Below are 19,421 nucleotides of genomic sequence, written 5' to 3'. Positions count from 1 at the left end.
ACTAATGTAGCCAAGTTTAGGAAGAAAGCAGAAAATTGGGGGAAAACATAATTTCTTGGGTAGAGATTTCATATCTAAAATACATAGAGAGTTTTGTCAGCTTTATAAGAGATATAAGCCATTCCCTAATTGATAAGTGGTCAAAAGATATGAACAGTTTTTGGATGAAATATAATTATATGAAAAAATGCTCCAAATCATTATCGAATAGAGAAATGCAAATCAAAACATTTCTGAGATATTGTCTTATACCTATCAGATTGGCTAAAATGATAAAGGGGCCAAATGACAAACATTTGAAGGGATTGTGGAAAAATGGGGACACTAATACACTATTGATAGAACTGTGAACTAATCTAACCATTTTGGAGAGCAATCTGGAATTATACTCAAAGAGGTAGAAAACTCTATACCTTTTGCCCCAGTGATACCACTTTTAGGTTTATTTCCTACGGTGTTCAAGGAAAAAGGAAAAGAACCTATATGTTCTAAAATATTTATAGCAACCTCCTTTGTGGTGGCCTGTGTAAATTTGACCCTGCTTAGTGATCCTGATGGCCCTGTTCCCCAAGAGCTCACAATATTGCTGCTGGGCTTAGTGTAGACATCAATATTAGCTCTACTGGCTGTAGTTTAGAACTCCCAAACTCAAGCAATCCACCAGCCTCATCCTCCACGGGAGCAGAGACTTGTGCTCCTAGGTCTGCTGTCTCTTTTCTAGACTTTAAAGAAGTCTAGGGAATTAGTAGCAAAGCCTTAAGTTCCCCTAAAGGGTATCATTAAAGTTAGAAAAAATGCTTTTGGGAGAAAAGAGAAAGAATAGAAAGCTGCTTGCTTTCTAAAGCTTTAAATAATTTTCAAGGCAATTTAAATTTCATAAAATAATTACTGAATTTAAATGAGTTCATGAAGCAAAATCGGTAATACAGGAACTTATTTTTGATTTTGTCATTAGGGAACCAATCTAATCTCTGTACTAAAATGTGATCATATTACATAAAACTTTTACTTTCTATGTTTCAGGTTGCATGCTCTGACCCATATTATTGTAATCTGATTAAATGCAAGAATAAAATCAGACTTCTGTAGTTTAGAGGAAGGAAAATCTGTTCAGTATGTTTAGATATGGAACCAGATCTTTAAGCTTTGAAAGTCTATTCTTTCTATTCACATAATTTAATTTTTTTTAAGGGAGCATCTCTTTTGTTAATGCTGAAAACTTTTCTGACAGAAGATGTGTTTCAACATTCTATTGTGATTTATTTGCACAATCACAGATATGCATCCATTCAAAGTGATGACCTTTGGAATAGTTTTAATGAGGTAAGTGTCCTGGAAACTTTTGTTCTAGGTATTTCATTTAACTGAAAGTATTAAGAAATTAGAAAAAGCTAATTTTTGCAAATCCTTGGTTAGCATATAAATATAAACCAAAAATCTTACTAATTACTACTTTTTTGAGAGGTAGGAAGGAGTACCTTCTATCTAGGAAAATGTGTTTATTTTACATTTTTCCTTTCACTATTAATACTGCTTTTCTGTATGTGATATCTCCATCACACCCTTCCAACCTAGGTTATCATTTATTTTTTCTCTGTTTTCTGACTTTTTCTTCATTATTTCTGACAAAGTCCCTTAGTTGAGATTAACATCCCTAATGCTTAGCTCTGCAAATTTATGTCACTGGCTATTCATTAAGACTGAGCCAGAGATGGTCTTTATCAGATGTCTTCAGGCAAAGAGGAAGGTTGACAAATCAAGTCATAGTAAATAAGTAAAATTGTTTTTATTTTGCAGGTCACAAGAGAAACTCTTGATGTAAAAACAATGATGAAAACTTGGACCCTGCAGCCAGGATTTCCTTTGGTAACTGTTCAAAGAAAAGGGAAACAAATTTTCGTACAACAAGAGAGATTCTTTCAAAGTACTACAAATTCTGGAGTTCATCCTTCGGATTCAAGGTTATTTGTTTTTTTTTTTCTCTCTCTCTAAGGTCTTCTCCAGTTCTGAATTTTTTATCTAGTTATTTTTTTCCCCCAGAAAACATTCAGAGTAAATAAGCCTACTATATAGGTAGATAATAGTTAAGAAAAGAAGATATCATGGAAGATTTTACTCATGTTATTCATAACAGAGATTATTTGGGCTAGAGTAAAGAATTGCAGGCGGTTCGCACCTTATGCAATTTCACTTTAGGCAGGTTTGACTTTAGAGAAAGAATTCTCAAAGAAATCCCCATTCCAGAACAACACAGATGACAATTTTACCGTATGGTGCTTTTGCTGTCTCTCCCCATTCCTGCTCCTTGGCTACGCACTCCATGGCCTCCCACCCAAGAAGACTTAAAAACAAACCCTTTAGAAAACCCTCCCCCAGGTGAAAGCATTGAACAGGTGTGGAGAGACACCCCTGTGTCAGGATTTAGGGCTTGACTAGGGACCTCCAGTGCCGAGAGAGAAGTCAGCCCCATTCCTGTCCCCCAATTGTGTGCCTGCCTTTGGCACCCACGCTTGACCTTCCCTGGTCCTCTGTTGTCCCAGCCTTTCCTAGGTGTGACTGTGTCACCCGGCCTCTCCTGAGTGTTTGTGTCAGCCTGTTTCACCCCTCACCCCTGCCCCCCACCCCTGCATCTGCCCCGGTCTGAGGGTAACAGCCACTCTATGGAGAAATCTGGAGAGTGATCAGAGCCCCTCACATAGAGAGAGAACTGTCTGTAGATATTTGGGGACCAGGGATAAAGTCAGATATGTACCTAGACAGAGGTATGGGAGTAATATTTCTCCATCCCTGATCCATGGTGAATTTTTATTAATTCGTAAAAATGTTACCACCCTAAATCTTAATTTCTTAAAACCTATAAGCTTTAAAAACAGATTCTTTCCTCTCTTCCTACTTCTTTCTCCCTGCATTCTAAATATCCCTCTACCCCCTTACTTCCTTTTTCACCCATTTCCACACACAAATCCTCAGAATCTCTAGGCCTAGGATATAGAAGAATATTCTATGATACAGAATTGGATATTTTCATAGCCAAAAATAGTTTGGGTTGGGAAATATATATATATTATATATAGTCATATATAATATATAAATAGTAGAGGCCATTTATCTATACAAGTCTTGGGTGTGAGAATATACTCTTTTTTCCCCTCTTAAAATGGAATTTTTTAGATTTTAGTTTCAGGTTAGAAAAGGGAAAGATCTTTCAGAAGAAGAAGTTGTTTTTTTTTATTATATTCATATTTTTAATTCATCAGTATATTTTCATTTCTATTTGATTTTCCTCACATTTTTATTGACCAGATAGAGGGGAGGAGAGGGGAACTTTTTGAATGTCTTGCATAAATCAGACATGTTTATGGGATACTGTAATTTGATGAATTAACTCTTGAAATAATAGCTTTAAAAGTTTAATGAGTTCTTTCAAAAAACTATTCATTTATATAACTAATTTTTTAAAGAGTAATAATCATTTTTCATTAATTTCTTTTCTCTTGATAGCCATCTGTGGCATATTCCACTCTCCTTCATCACTAGTGATTGTAAGCCATCAGAATGTCCACGTATGTTGTTACTGGACAAAAAATCAGGTATTGTATATAAAAATTTTAATCTATATAGCATTTTAATGACTTATTGATCCTTCTAATTTTTTTTACATGGTTTAAGCCAGTGATGGGCAAACTACAGCCCACAGACCAGATGCAGCCCCCTGAAATGTTCTATCTAGCCACACAACATTATTCCTAATCTGACAAATACAATGAATAGGATATAATACAAAGAAACTTCGAAAGAGTTGCCATAGAAACAGACTGACAGATGAGCATTTTCTTTCCTTTGGCCTCCTCTTTAAAAAGTTTTCCCATCACTGATTTAAACAGCTAGCTGTTGCAATAGATTAAGGACTGAGCTTGGAATCAGAAAGACCCAAGTTCAAATTTGACCTCAGACATTTACTATCTCTGTGACAAGTCACTTTTTTTGCCTCTGTTTCTTCATCTGCAAAGTGGAGACAACTTCTACTTCCCAGAGTTGTTGTAAGGATAAAATAAAAAATCTGTAATGAGCTTAGCATAGTACCTAACACATAACAGTCATTATGTAGATGTTAGCTATTATTATTCTTGTGTACTATTATATTTTTATTTTCAGGCATTCCCTACTTATACAATAGTCTCCTCTCTGTTAAGAAAGAGAAATAACTGAGCAAAACAGAACGACAGATCAGATATATCTGACAGTATGTGCATGATTCTGCTTTAGCTTTTCATTTCCTATCTATTGAGAAAAGGAAACTTTTTTAGCAGTAAGCTTTTTGAGTACATTTTTGTGGTTATTTTGCATATTTTTCTTGGTTCTACATTCTTTGATTCATATCAGTTAATACAAGGCTTCCCATGTTTCTCTTAATTCCTTGTGTTCCTCATTTTTATGATCAAAAAATCATTATATTTATATACTGTAATTTAGATATTTGCCAATTAATGGATACCCACTTTGTTTCCAATATTTTACTATTATTAAAAGTGTTGCTATAAATATTGTGATGTACATATGACCAAGCTTTTTGTTTTTGATCTCCTTGAAGGCAGGTTGTGATTATTCTGGGTAAAATTATATCAACAGTTTAGATATTTTCTTCACATTATTAATTCCAAGCCAATTTCTGGAACATTTTGTTCCTTTTACAAACAGTAATATGTCCCTGCTTTCTTTCAGCCCCTTCATCATTGTCTCTTTTTTGTTTTTTATCATCTTTGAGGGTAATTTGATGGTCATGAAACACAATCTCTGATTTATTTTAATTTACATTTTTAAAGTATTTGTTATTTGCAATATTTTTTCAAATTGTTGCCAAAAGTTTGAATTTGTATTTCTTCTTTCGAAGACTATTCTTTGATCACTTTATTTTGGATCAGCATTTGATCTTATACTTTTTCAATTCTTTATGTATTTTGGATATTAGACTTGCATAGTATTTGTATTTTATAATATTTGTTGCAAAGATTTTGGGAGATGGAGCCTGGTCAGTAGTTTCTCCAACTAGTTTGTACAAAAACTTTTTATATGATAAAAAATGCCTTTTTCCCTCTTTTATGATAATCAATATCCTTGTTAGGTTAAGAACTTTCCATATAACCATTTTTGGAAATGTCACTTCCTTCCATTCTCTTTTCCTTAAAAAAAAACCATAAATACAAATCCATTGGGACTTTTTGTGGTGTATGGTAAAATATGCTGATTTCAACCAATTTCCTGGCAAACTACTTTCTGGGCTTACCCAGAAATTCTGATCTAATAAAGAGGCTTTTCTTATTGCTACCACCATCCCTACTCCCAAAGACTGTGTTCTGTGTTTTATTGAACATTGGCTGGTGTTTGATTGCTATTTTTTTTACCTACTGGTCTATTCTATTGCATTTTTCTCTTTCTTTAACCAGTATCAAATAGTCTTTAAAGATTAATGCTTTATAATATAGTTTTAAGTTTAATAGTGTTGAACCTTTATGATTCTTTTTTATCCATTATTTCCCTTGATAATTCCTTTCCTTCTTCCATATGATCTTGTTATTTTGTCTATAAATTCAATAAATTAGCCTTCTGGTAATCAAATAGCAGGAAATATATAATTTTTAAATTAATGCCATCATTTTTATTATTTTTGGCCTCTTCATTTGTAATGTCATTCTTCAAACATCTTCTACTGTGTCACCTTATCTAGCATTCCTAATACAATGTCAAAAACAATAAAAGTGGGCTTCTTTGTTTTTTACTTGACTTTAGTGGGAATATTTCTTATATTTCTTAATTGCATACTATGTTTTTTCCTGGCTTAATGTAGATAGATTTCATTGTTCTGAGAAATTATGCTTATTTCTTTTTCATTGAGGGGAAGGGAATAAGCATTTACCAAGAGAGTGTCCACTGCCTGTCAAGCACTGTGTTCAGTGCTTTGCAAATAGGATCTCATTTGATCCTCACTGGGTAGGTGCTATTATTATCTCCATTTTACAGTTGAGGAAACTCAGGCAGAGGTTAAGTAACTTGCCTAGAGTCACACAGCTGGTAAATGAGACCTTTGCTGTATCTATTTTTGTGCCCATTATTGGATTGGAAGCCTTTTCTTTATTGATATAATCTTTTTCCCCTTCGTATATTGTATTATTATAAATTTTCTGATACTGAACTTGGCTTGTGTAGTAGGTATAAACCCTGCTTGGTTATGATGAATAGTGTTAATGTATGGCTATATTTTATCAGTTGATTTTTAATATTTGGCATCTGGATTCATGAGAGGTAGTTGTCATTTCCTTTTATTAGTATTTTTACTACATTTAAAAATCAAACCCATATTTGCCTTATTTAAAAAAGCATTAAGGATATTGGGTAGAATCCCATCTTTATCCATATTCTTCATATTTTTTGCTTACACCTGCCATTTCATTGTTTAAAGAATGTCTAATGAGGCTGTTCCCTTTAAAACCATTGCCAAATGGCAGTTGTTCTCCAACTTGCAGCCTGAAATAGTAGGCTCTTAATACATTTTTTTAAACCCTTACTTTCCATATTAGAATCAATACTTGTGTATTGATTCCAAGGCAGAAGAGTGGTAGGGGTGAAGCAATGGGGGTTAAGGGACTTGTCCAGGGTCACAGTTAGGAGGTGCCTCCCATTTCCAAGCCTGGCTCTCTGTTTACTGAGTCACCCTGCTGCCCCTGAATCACGCAATTTTTAAACCATCCAGAAACATTGACTTAGTTGTTGCTATTATAAATATAAGAACCTTGACCAGTGACTAGCAGATATATGTAGAGAAGAACTGTATTTTATCAGTCTTGACAGAAAATCTTACATGAAATCAGAAGGCAGAATGAGGTTGGTAGCTAAATTGAAGAATAACTTACAGTTTCTTCCTGGAGAGAGGCAAAAAAGAAACTGCTAGGATTGGTTTTTACTTTTGTCCAAAGGCAAAAAGAAATACTTTTATGTTTTGACATTCCATATTGCAGTGTTCATGAAAAGTATTTGGAAAAAGAGCAACAAAATTAGAAAATAATTAGGAAGAGAAAGCATATAAAGAAATGAGATTGCCCAAATTAAATAAGCATACATTATGCTCCTCAACTTCAATGCAGTAGTGAAATTAATCATGGATGACCAAAAAATAAATTGGAAAATATGGATCAGGAATAAGGATTGAAAAAAAGCCAAATGTGTACACATCCCAGATTCCTCACACCTATATATCATAAGTATTTTATTTAAGAGAAAAATTAGTAGGCACTGGATATAATGTCACAAAAGATCAGATTGAGTATATTTTAACAGATAAGAAATGATTCATTATTCGTGAAGGAGACATTAGGAAATCAACCATCTATGCCCTTTCAGACCATTAACTTGTTAGAACAAAGATAAAAATTAATCCAGAGCTAGAAGAAGGAACAAAAATGAGGAAAAAATATGGTGTGCAATTAAAATCAACCTGACCTTTTTAAACTAGGTATTGATTGTGAAAAATGAGATAGGGACAGAAGAATCGAAACAGATTATACTTTCAATTACTCCAATCACACATAATGAGGCACCTCATTCCTAACCAAGGCTTACTCTCTTCCTGCTCAAATGAACCTATGTTCCTTCCTGTCTTCTCCAGCAGATAGCCCCGATCCGTGATTAAGCCCACTACTCAGGCACTGAGTAGCATAATGTAAACTGATTTAATTTGGACTGCCTTACCAATTTCTTCATAGACTTTCTCTGTCTATCTTTGATTGTCAGTCTCTCCCTATCGACTGGCTTATAAACACATCCTTGTCTCCCCTATTTCCAGGAGTAAAAAGACCATATTTAATCCTTCCATTTCTGCCGCTGTCATCTTCTATCTCCTCTGCCCTTTGTGGCCAAACTTAAGTCCCTCCACAGCAGGCGCCTCCTCTTTTTCGTAGCTCACTCTTGTTATCCCCTTCCAGACCAGCTTCTGACCACAGCTGTCCTCTCCCCAGTGCCCAGGGGTCTCCTCGTTGCCAAACCTCATGGCTTTTTCTCAGCCCTCCTCTTTGACCCCCTTGGTCTGTGTTTATTGATGGATTAATCGCTATCTCTTTTATGTATACAATGATATTTGTTGATGAGCCACCAGCTCAGGCTAGAACCTTTTTGAATGTTGCCTTTATTTCCATTTCCAGAACTTAGCCCAGGACCAAGCACGTAGGGAGAGTTTAATACTTTTTGGTCTATAGACTGATTCCCTGATGCCCTACAGCTCTGCCGTTTTATAGGGAGAACGATCCAAATGTTTCCTTGTAAAAGCAGTCATTGGCTTTTTATTCCTTTGGCAAATACTTTATAAACCAAAACTGAGTCATTTCATCTGCATTTCTACCATTTAAGTTGGCTGTTAGATTGAATCACTTTCCCCTCAAAAATGAAACTGTTGTTCTGCCTCTGATCTTGTTAAGAGCTCCCCAGAACTCACTCCTCTGGGCTCACTACAAGATATGGCTGGTGTCTTTTGTACAGTTTTATGGTTTCTCCATATCTGTGGTTGGAGTCTCAAATTCAGAATTTGGAAAATGTGGAAAAGCTAAACAAAGCTCATTGACTTCTTTCAAACAGTACCTTACTTTTTATATCATTGACCCCATTACTGTATAGACAGATACCTTAAATGTCAGCAGCGTTTTTTTCTCTCTGCCATCTGGTGTGTTCTGGTTCAGTTGTTTTAGTCATGTCCGACTCTTCATGACCCCATTTGGGGTTTTCTTGGCAGAGATACTGGAACAGTTTGCCATTTCTTTCTTCAGCTCATTTTATAGATAAGGAAATCAGTTTCAACAGAGTTCAGTGACTTACCCAGGGTCATGCAGCTAGTAAGTGTCTGAAGCCAGATTTGAACTCATGAAGAGGAGTCTTCATGATTCTAGATTCAACACTCTACCTCCTGCACCACCTCACTGCTTTTGCCATCTGAACCCTCATGCTATGTTGTGCCTGTCAGCTGAGAAGGTCTCTGTATGTGGACATTTCCTTCCCAGCAGTCCTATGAAGAAGTTCTCCTATTTGACTCTTCCTCACATAATTTTTTTTTAAATTTTTGGCTCACAGATATAGTCAATCCCAGCATACACATAAGTCCTGGTCAGCAATGGTTCTGTTAATTAAGCAAGGTGAAAGTTAGTGATACTTTCAGATTAGCCAATAGATATAATTAATTTTTTAGGGGATAATTTTAAAAATGTCTTCAATTCCCCATGGCTACTGCTTCTATTTTTTGATAATTATATTTAGCTTTGGCAAAGGAATAAATTTGACTATTTAATCTGTCTTTGCCATGTATAATTACTATGTTAGAAATTATTCTCTAAGTTCCCAATAAAAAAAATTAAATCCTTTAGATTTTCTCATCTATGCAGAGGACATTTTGAGTTTAATAGGTCTTTTTTTTGTCTCTATTTTCCCTGTTGATTAGGATTGGCAGCAATGGTCTGGTCACTAGGACATTGCTTGATCTAGGAGCTAGCACTAAAATTTAGGCATCCCATTAGATTGTAAGTTCCTTGAGGATAGAGATTGTCCATTGCCTCTTTTTGTATCTCCAGAGTACAATGCCTGGTACATAGTGGTGCCATAATGTATGTTAATTGTTTGATAGGAAGCATTTCGTGGCATCTACCCTGTGCCAAGTACTGCACTAAGTGCTTTACAAATATTATCTCATTCTCACAACAACCCTGGGAGGTAGGTGCCATTATCTGAGGCAAACAAGTTGTGACTTGAATCATCATTATTTTTTTTGTCATTGTTGTCATCCCCATTTTTCTTTCATTTTGCCCTTGAGTGTACTTGGGGAGAAGAATCTTAGACTGTATTAGAGCAGATTTGGTTGGTCCCAGAGAAATCTAGGCAGGTTTCATTACAATTGAATCAAGGGCTAGCAGGCTTCCTTTACATTTTTTTTGACAGCAAAAATGTAACTGTTTAAGAGTTGGAATAACTAAGTATAATTCTGTACTTTGTGGTACGACAAGTGCCATATTTGAATTTTCTTAATGTCAATTTGACCTGATTAGCCAGGACCTGTTAGGTCAGAGAATATTCATCAGAGAAAATTTGAAATTATGATATTGGATCAAACAGAACTGAAGAGTTTTCATTTGCTAATGAGAGTGTGTTGTTGGGAATTTCTCAGCCACTTATAAGAAATTGAATCATTGGGCTGTTAAATCTCTGTTAAATGTAAGTTTGGGGCTTTTCCCCACTTAATAGACACAGAGTCTAGAAAGTGAGGACCTCCTTCAATTTCAAGAAGAGCAAACTAAGTCCCATGATGCTTAAACTATTTGCTTATGGCCACAAAAGTAGTAAGCAAAACAGACAAAGGATTTCAGTGTATTAAAAACATGGGAAGTGTTTCATAAAAAAGAGAAAAAGGAAAAAAAACCCTATAATTTCTAAAATATTTATTGCAGCTTTCTTTGTGATGGCAAAGAACTGGAAGTTGAGAAGATGTTCATCAATTGGGGACTGGCTAAACAAGTTGTGGCATATGATTGTGATGGAATACTACTGAGACATAAGAAATGAGGAACTGGCTTATTTTAAAGAAACATGGAAAAGGGCAAGTAGGTGTCTCAGTGGATAGAGAGCCAGGAGGTATTGGCCTTAGACACTTTCTAGCTGTGACCCTGAGAAAGTCACTTAATCCCAAATGCCTAACCCATACTGCTCTTCTGCCTTGGAACCAATACTTGGTATCTGAGACAGACGGTAAGGGCTTAAAACAAAAACATGGAAAGACAAAATGAAATTAGGAAAAGTGAAATGAGCAGAATCAAGAAAGCATTATATACTGCAACAGAAATATTGTTTGAAAAATGACTTGTGTTAGGTGCATCTCCAGAGGAAGTACAGATAAGTAGAAATAAGCAAGAATTCGTTTTATATGTACTTATTTCTTTTTTGTCAAATGAAGCCTTCTGTAATGGGAAGAGAGGAGAGGAGTTACTCCAATACTTTAATGTAACGAATAAATAAATTTAAATTTAAGACAAAACAAAACAACATTCTCTGGACAGAAAACACTGTATTAAATGGTCTTTACAACTGATTTACCATTCTGGACCCACTGTTGCTCACCATTCTTTGCTCCTTGTCCTGACCTGTTTATAAAAGAACAGTGTTTTGCAATCACTTTGTGTAACTACTTCTTCCTATGATGCCAGGTCTTTGGAGAAATACATTTTTATATTCCTTATTTATTTGATCCCCCAAATTAATATTGGAATAACTGGTTATATTGTTGCCTTCTATTACTTAAGGGTTTTCTAAGAAATTTTAGAGAAATAGATGTAACAAGCTTGTTTCACTACCACATTGTTGTGTTATAAGCAGGATAAGTATAATGGAGAATATGGAATTACTTTCCTAGGAAAATTATATATCTAACAAAATACAAAGCTTCTAATTTTGAAATAGAATAAAGCTGCCATTAACTGACAGTCCACCTTTCGTCTTTCTTTTCTTTCCCTTTCTTCCTCTTTTATTGGAATTAGATGTCCTCATTCTTACAGAAGAAGTACAGTGGGTTAAGTTCAATCTGGATATGACTGGGTACTACATCGTACACTATGCAGATCCTGACTGGGACGCACTAATTCAGCAACTACAAAGAAACATTAGTGTCTTGAGTGACAAAGACCGAGCTGGCCTTATCAATAATATTTTCGAGCTTTCAAGGTAAGGAATTGGTTTTTCTTGACAAGAATCCTTGAGAAATGTTACTTATAAATGTCCAAATGAAACTAATAAATGTTTCCTGCCTGCCATGAATTACGTATTTCAGAGTGCTCGGAGGGGATACCCAGAAGAATAAGACTTGAGACCTGGCTTTTCTTTGGTCTTTGAGAAGAGATGCAAAAATATATGATATTCCCAGCCCTGTATTGGGTGCTAGGGATTCAGAGTCACTAGTAAAAGAGTCTCCTCTCGTGGAGCTTATAATCTAGTGAGGGAGACATTAACCTTTAAATATATCTCTATTTAGGGTGAGACACTGGTAGTTCATGTGAGAAGTCCCTATCATCAGAGGAGATTAGAAAAAGTTTCAAGTAGAAAAGTGTCATTTTAGCTGAGGTCCAAAAGGATCCTAAGAGGAATTGTTGAGTAGTTGGGATGGATATTATCCAGTTATCTCGTTTGAACTTCTCCACAACCCTGGAAGGTAGGTGCTAGTAATATCTCTATTTTACAGATGAGGAAAATGATAATTGCTAAAGGAGTTCAGACAATGGCAATTAAAGAAACTTTATGGAAGGGGAATAGTTCAAGCCAAAGAGTCTAGTTTTTAAGGGAATTATTTTGAAAATTCCCTTAGTTAAGTGTTACACTTAATATTTACTCATTAATTTCAGTGACATCTGGTAAGATCCCAGGTTTCCAGTACTGGTATGGAGCTGTACTTCTAAGCTCACTGTTTTTTGTTTGTTTTTTTTTTTTGTTTTGTTTTTTTTGCCTTTCAAGTGTATTTCTATTTCTTAAGGTGAGAATAACAATGAGTCAACAGGATGCAAAAATTTAAATTCTGTAAAAATTTAAAATATCTAAGAGATGTGAGGTGGCTTTTATCCTAATTTGATATATGAAATAAATGTAAAACCTAACCTTTCTCTTTAAAGATTACAATCTAATTCAGAAGATAAGATCAATAGCAAAAGAATTTGTAAATAATTAAATCATAAATTGTGTGATGTTAAGTGAAGGGAGAATAGTGGTGGACTAGAGCACTCAGCAAAGAGATATAGTTTGAGTTGGGTATTAAGGATGGGTAAGATTAGGGTGGACTCCTGTAAAGGAAGAACCAGCATAAAGGAAGGACAAGCATAAGCAAAGGCAAAGAAGCAGGAATATGCAAAATTTGGAGAATAGTCAGGAGAGACTGGTGTGTCCGAGGGAAAGGGTACCTATTTTGGAGTATAGAGGTTTTAGGAAAAACAAAAATAGCTAGATGGGATCATGCCATATTAAGTAAGACTTTGATTGAGTAAATAATACTGAATACCGTGGCAGTTTTTTTCCCCCAGCAGGGAAAATGGCTTGAATAAACTTCCACACCTTTTGGAAACTAAAATTAGGGGCTCAGGGTGAGGTCTCACCCAACTCCAAAATTCAACACACACACATATTTTGCTCTTGTATTTTTGATGGACCTTTGACTGGACCTTTTTTTTTTGTTTTGTTACAGGTTTTTGTTATTTGTTGGGGGGTGCTCTCATAGCTATTGGTCACCATTTATTTTCCTTTATATTGAATTGTTTTTTCCTACTTTTATGATTCACCATTTCAGAAGCATAACTTCTCCCACTATTATAAAAACTTTTCTGAAAAACAAAGTTCTATAAAATATCTTAACAGCTTTGTGGAAAAAGTCCAAAAAATGTATGCCAAATGAAAAAAATAATAATTGCTTCTCTCTCCTACCTTTCTCCAGAAGGTCTAAATTGAAATCAGTTCCTATCCCAACTTTTTAAGAACACTTGTTTGTGAAACACATGTTTATCTTCATCCTTACCTAAACTTGATCAAGAAAATGTTAACCTACTTTTTTCTAAATGCCATGACTGAATTTAAATTTCATGTGACTGGTTTCTCTCCTGATGAATTTTCCTCTGTTTTCTGACTCTTTAGCTTAGGAAAGGTGTCTCTGAAAAAGGCCTTTGATCTGATTGATTACCTTGGAAATGAAACTCATACTGCACCAATCACTGAAGCCCTCTTCCAAACTGATCTCATCTATGAGCTGCTTGAAAAAATTGGAGAGGTAGAGCTAGCCCAAAGGATGGTGGTATGTTTTCTCTAATTTGTTCCTCCTTTCCAGCAATAATGAATTGTGATTTGTCTAATCAAGTTAAAATTTTTTCTTCAACTTAATAGTTGTGAAATCTTTCTTAAAAGGAGATTTGATAAGGACCAGGAATGAATTTATCTTGACAATCAGAACACAATGATTCTTCCAAATCTCCCTATTACATGCAGCTTTTAAAATATAGATATGCAGATATGAGTTTATAGCTATATTTTTAAAAACTCATTATTGTAAGACAGTCTCTGTCCTTCCTGAACTTCTTTTTGCTTTGGGGGTGGGGGTGGGGGGGTGGTATCTATCATCAATACTCCCTCAGTACTTTCCCTTGTATCAAATAAGTATTTGAGCAAAATGTATTCATATTCTACTAGTCAAGTCTGAAAATATTTATCTCCTATACCTACAGTCTATATTACCTCTCCACCAAGAGGTATGAGACTTGCTTCATCAACAGTCTTCTGATGTCATGGTTATTGCATTGATCAGGGCATTTAATTCTTTCAAAGTTATTTTTCTCTACATCATTGTGGACATTGAATCCATAGTTCTGGTTCTTCACTTTTCATTAGTTCATAAGCATGTTCCCAGGGTTCTCTGAATCCATCCTTTTAGTTGTTTCTTTTAGTTGTTGTTCAGTCATTTTTTAGACATGTCCAATGGCCAACTCTCCATTTGGGGTTTTCTTAGCAAAGATACTGGAGTAGTTTGCCATTTCCTCCTCTAGCTCATTTTGCAGATGAGGAAACTGAGGCTAAGTGATTTGCCCAGGTTCACACAACTAGTAAGTGTCTGAAGCCAAATTTGAACTCGGGTCTTCTTGACTCCAAACCTGGCACTCTATCCACTGTGCTACCAAATTGCCTAGACATTTTTATAGTAATATTATATTATTACATTAATATAGTCTGATTTGTTCAGCCATGTCCCAGTTGATGGATACCTTTTTGGTTTCCAGTTCTTTGCTATAACTAAAAGTGCTTAGATAAATACTAGTTTTGTACAGATGGATCTTTTCCTCTTTCTTTAATCTCCTTTGGGTAAATGCTTAGAGGTGGCATCCTTGGATCAGTGCATATGCACAGTTTAGTGACTTCTTGACAGTGGTGTGCTGTAGCCAGCTCATACCAACTGGTGTGAGTTATTAGATTTTCAGTGTGAGCATTGTTACCTTGGAAATTGGAAAACTGCTAGAGATCAGGACTTGATTCATTGTTTTGTTGATTGTCTAGACTTCAGAAAGTGATAAAAAATGTTGTGTGTATGTAGGGGGGAGCAGGGGTTTGAGAGCTGGATGTTAAATAACACACATCTGCTTCTTGGGCATAATTCCAAGTTTCTTTCTGTCAGGGTTGCAACTATTCATAGTACTTCCATGGTGTGCATTTCTTCCTATAGATCCCCCCCAACGATTGTAATTTTCCTTCTTTCTCACCTTCACCAGTTTGATGGGTATAAGGAACTTCAGAATTGTTTTAATTTGTTTCTTTTATTATTAATGATTTGGAATATTAATTCATATAGTTATTGTTATTCATATTTCTTCCCTTGAGAATTTCCTATTCCTTTGACTATCAATTGAGAATTTTTCTTGTTCTTATATATTTCTATCAATTTCCTATATATCTTGGATATCAGACCCTTATCAGAAATTTGCTGCATTTTCTTGCTTAACTGTTTCACTTCTAATTCTAATTGTATGCCTTTTGTTTTTGAGCAAACAATTCACTTACATGTAAACAAAATTGTCTCTTTTATCTCACATCCTCTCTACCCCTTATTTAGTGAAAAACTTTCCCTGAGCTAAGTTGTGAAAAGTATTTGTTTTTGTCCCCTGATTTATTTATGTTATGACCTTTTATGTCTAGGTAGTATATCTATTTGGAGCTTATTATGGTATAGTGTGAGTTGCTGATATAAGCCTAATTTCTCCCAGACTGCTTTCCATTTCCTCAGAAAGTGGGCCCTTAGTTTCTGAATTTTGTGTCCTTGGATTAATGAAAAACTGTGCTACTGTGTTCAGTTGCTTCTGGATCCCATGTACTATCTACCATTGATTATTTCTTTTAACCAGTGCCAAATAGTTGTGATGATTGTTGCTTAGTTAGACAAATTTCTCTCAGAATTCTATCTAAAACTTGTGGATTAGTATTTGTGTCCTAAAGTCTTGGGAGGAGGACAGGGAAAGAAGATCTCTAGCTGTTGCGAATGGCTTGGGCTAGCAGCTGCTTGTGAATTTGGGCTCCCAGTTGTAGATTAAAATCTTTTTCTTTCATTATCTGTTCCCAAAGCAGCCCATTCTTTAAGTGATGGACTTTTGGGTATACTTTTGACCTATCTGAATTCATACATCTGATAGATCTGACTTGAGTATGAAGTTAAGTAGAAATTTTAAATAATCAACTTTTGTGTTTTGTAAGGTTTCTTCACTAGGGAAGCTGGAAAGCAGTCATTTTAGCGGTAGGGAAAAAACCCGTTTGACCCTCTAAAAAATTCTCTGGATTCAGCAGCTCAAGGCTAGGCAAAATTAAAACAGTAAATCAAGGTGTAAGTTTTTAGCTGATGTATTATTCTGACACTTTTTCTTATTAAAAAAATAAAACATAAGTTATAGTTGCTGCTATTGCTGGACTTGACAAGATGCAGCTGTGAAGGACCTATAACCAACCATGTGCACCCTAAAGTTAGAAAGACTGAGTCCTAATATGCCATCTCTGACAACTGTAGAAGCACTAGCAGCTGTTTAATTGTTTGCTACAAAGAGAGAGAACTGCCCCATAATGTGAATGTTTGTTCTCTTGATTCTGCCTTCAAACATCATTGGTCATGTAGGAAAAAATGAAAATGTTCATTTATTATGCACTGAAAAAATAACAAATTAAGCCTCTGCCCCATGTAAGACCTCATACAACAAAGATCTAAAATGTCTTTGCTAATTTAGGAACATAAAGCTATATTGTAATTTTGTTCATATTTAACACTAAGGTTAAAATAGACTTTATTTGGAAAACATGGGTTACTAAGTAAATTGACATAACAAGTGAGAAGAAATCTAATGGGTTAATAGAAAGAATTCTGGCCTGGATTGGAAGTCAGGAGCTCTAGCCCTTCCATATCTCTGGTATTTTGAGTATGGGCAAATTTGATGTCAGTTTAGACATTGAAAGTGTGAAGGCTTGATGGCCTTCTGTTGAGTTTTAATATTCTGTGATCTGTTGAGGTAAAAAGTGCTGCAGCATGTCAAGAAGTACAAAAGTTCTTGCTTTTTACCAGTTTATGACAAGTAGACAAAAGCTATCACCATAATGAGGAAAATGATTAGGCCTTTTGGACCTAGCATCCATCACACTTTCAGGCAGAAAAAGGATATACACATTTCAGAAAAAGAGATGACGGGAAAGTTTTTAAAAAAACATTTCAGTTCTGCTGCTCCATATGTAAGTATTTGAAGAACATCTGGATGTTCTCCCCAAGAGTTCCAATTGCCAACCCATTATACTTGGCCAACCTCTTTGATACTTTTTCATGCCTTCCCATCAATTTTCCGTAAGGGATCCACTAAATGTTTTGGAGGCTTCACCTGCTCCTAACATTCCATGGATATCAGTGTCTATCCCAAGTTCTTCCCAGGTGATTGATCTGTAACTTTTTACAATTACACATTTTTAATGATATCTCATATTCTACTTCTTCATAGTTCCTTATTACATGTAGGAACTTATTCATACCCACCGTGTCCCCTCCATTTTCCTCTGATGATATTCATTTTTATTTCCTTAGGAAATATGTAATTATCCATGACCTCCTAGCCATGCAGCAACAAAATGTTGATATTAAAAATGTGCATCTTTGTTTTATATAGTATTATGGGTCATTAATAGAGCTATGCAGTTTCCTGTTTGCAGTCCAGTTTGAGCTTCTTCTATTTTATTCTGGGTTCAACTCATTCATTTCCGGTGACTATTTTATTTGTGTGTATAAATATACACACTATATGTGCACACACACTCTCATATAGTTGCTAAGCTTTGCAATTTGTACATCTAACAGCATGTCTCTAATTTAGACAATAGCTATTTGTTATTTCTATGTGGATAGTGAGCTCAAACAAGGAGATTGCTTTTCTTTGGGACTTGATGCAACCAGCATAATGTCATCTGCAAAGGGTAGCATCTAGAGAGCCTTACTATTATTGAGAAATCCCTTTTCAACTTGAACTCTGCCCTGGATCTCTTCCATGACCTGATTGAAAATCAGAGATATATTAAACACAGTTCTCTCCTTCAGCTTCCAAGGAATCTTGCCTAACTTTTATTTAAGGAGAAATTGTGCAATTGAGTATTGGAGCAAAACTGTCTTCATTAAATTGATTTAGATTTGTGTGTGTGTGTGTGTGTGTGTGTGTCTGTCTGTCTGTCTCATGTGTCTGTGTGTGTCTGTCTGTCTCTGTGTGTGTCTGTCTCTTGTCTCTGTGTGTGTCTATGTGTATGTGTATCCGTCTATCTGTGTGTGTGTCTGTCTGTGTGTGTCTATCTCTTGTCTGTGTGTGTGTCTATGTGTCTGTCTGTCTGTCTCTGTGTGTGTCTGTCTCTTGTCTCTGTGTGTCTCTCTGTGTGTGTCTGTGTGTGTGTCTGTGTGTGTCTGTCTTTGTGTCTCTGTGTGTGCATATGCTTATATACCAGGGGGCAGCCAAGTGAGGCAGTAGTATGTCAGGAGGATCTGAATTAAAATTTGACCTCAGACACTTACTAGCAGGTTTTTCATCCCTCGATCTCACAGAGGATATTCCTGGGATTCAGACTAGTTCTGTCCTTGTCAACTGCCCTGGGGCAGCCTTAAGGTAAACTGGAAAAACACCCTTTTAGGATATAAAAAAATCACTTGATACTTAACAAACCTTTGCAACATGATCATTATTTCCCGTGAATGAGCTTCTGTGATCAGGTTTTACTGAGAGATTATCTGCTGAACTCTATGCGGTGCCCTTCCATCTACTCTCTCTTTATTAGCCTTGTGTGGGTACACATCGTACCCTCCATTAGAATGGCAGCTTGAGGGACCGTTTTTGCCTGACTCCGTGTTCTCAGTGTCAGCACAGTGCCTAGCATATAGTCAGAGCTTAATAATATCTTGTTTACTGATGATTTTCCTATTGCTCCTCTTTCCTTTAATACTGTCTTTAGACAAGGGTGAAAAACTTGCTTCAGCACCAAATCCGAGAGCAAACTTGGACCGATGAGGGGACGCCGTCGAAGAGAGAACTTCGCTCCCTCCTGCTAGACTTTGCCTGCACTCACCATCTGGAGAACTGTAACGCGGAGGCCCTGAAGCTGTTCCAAGACTGGGTAGATTCCAATGGTACTAAAAGGTGACGTCTGCATTGCTACCGTTAGCACACAGCCCGCTCCCTCACCTTTACGCAGCTCGAGAGGAGGAGGAGGAGGAGGATCGTGCTGCTGGCTGTCGGCGTGCTGCCACTATGAATGGCCTTCTTTTTTCCTCCTGGGGTGGTTTTCTGGGGCCGTGTGTTAGTGGGTGTCTGTCGGGGGGGGGGGGG

General features: G+C 36.0%; 1 protein-coding gene across 1 annotated transcript in view; it reads left to right on the top strand.

Annotated features, from left to right (window-relative positions):
* Positions 1–19,421, top strand: part of LOC123236302 (leucyl and cystinyl aminopeptidase) — a 55,906-nt gene that overhangs the window by 30,313 nt on the left and 6,172 nt on the right. The window contains exons 8-13 of the mRNA XM_044662611.1: positions 1,192–1,323; positions 1,798–1,961; positions 3,502–3,590; positions 11,559–11,742; positions 13,690–13,846; positions 19,048–19,232. Coding sequence (XP_044518546.1) covers positions 1,192–1,323; positions 1,798–1,961; positions 3,502–3,590; positions 11,559–11,742; positions 13,690–13,846; positions 19,048–19,232 — 911 coding nt within the window. The remainder of the gene's footprint in view (positions 1–1,191; positions 1,324–1,797; positions 1,962–3,501; positions 3,591–11,558; positions 11,743–13,689; positions 13,847–19,047; positions 19,233–19,421) is intronic.

The sequence above is a fragment of the Gracilinanus agilis genome, chromosome 1, assembly GCF_016433145.1.
Source record: "Gracilinanus agilis isolate LMUSP501 chromosome 1, AgileGrace, whole genome shotgun sequence".
Classification (NCBI taxonomy): Eukaryota; Metazoa; Chordata; class Mammalia; order Didelphimorphia; family Didelphidae; genus Gracilinanus; species Gracilinanus agilis.
This window is presented reverse-complemented; position numbering and strand designations above follow the sequence as displayed.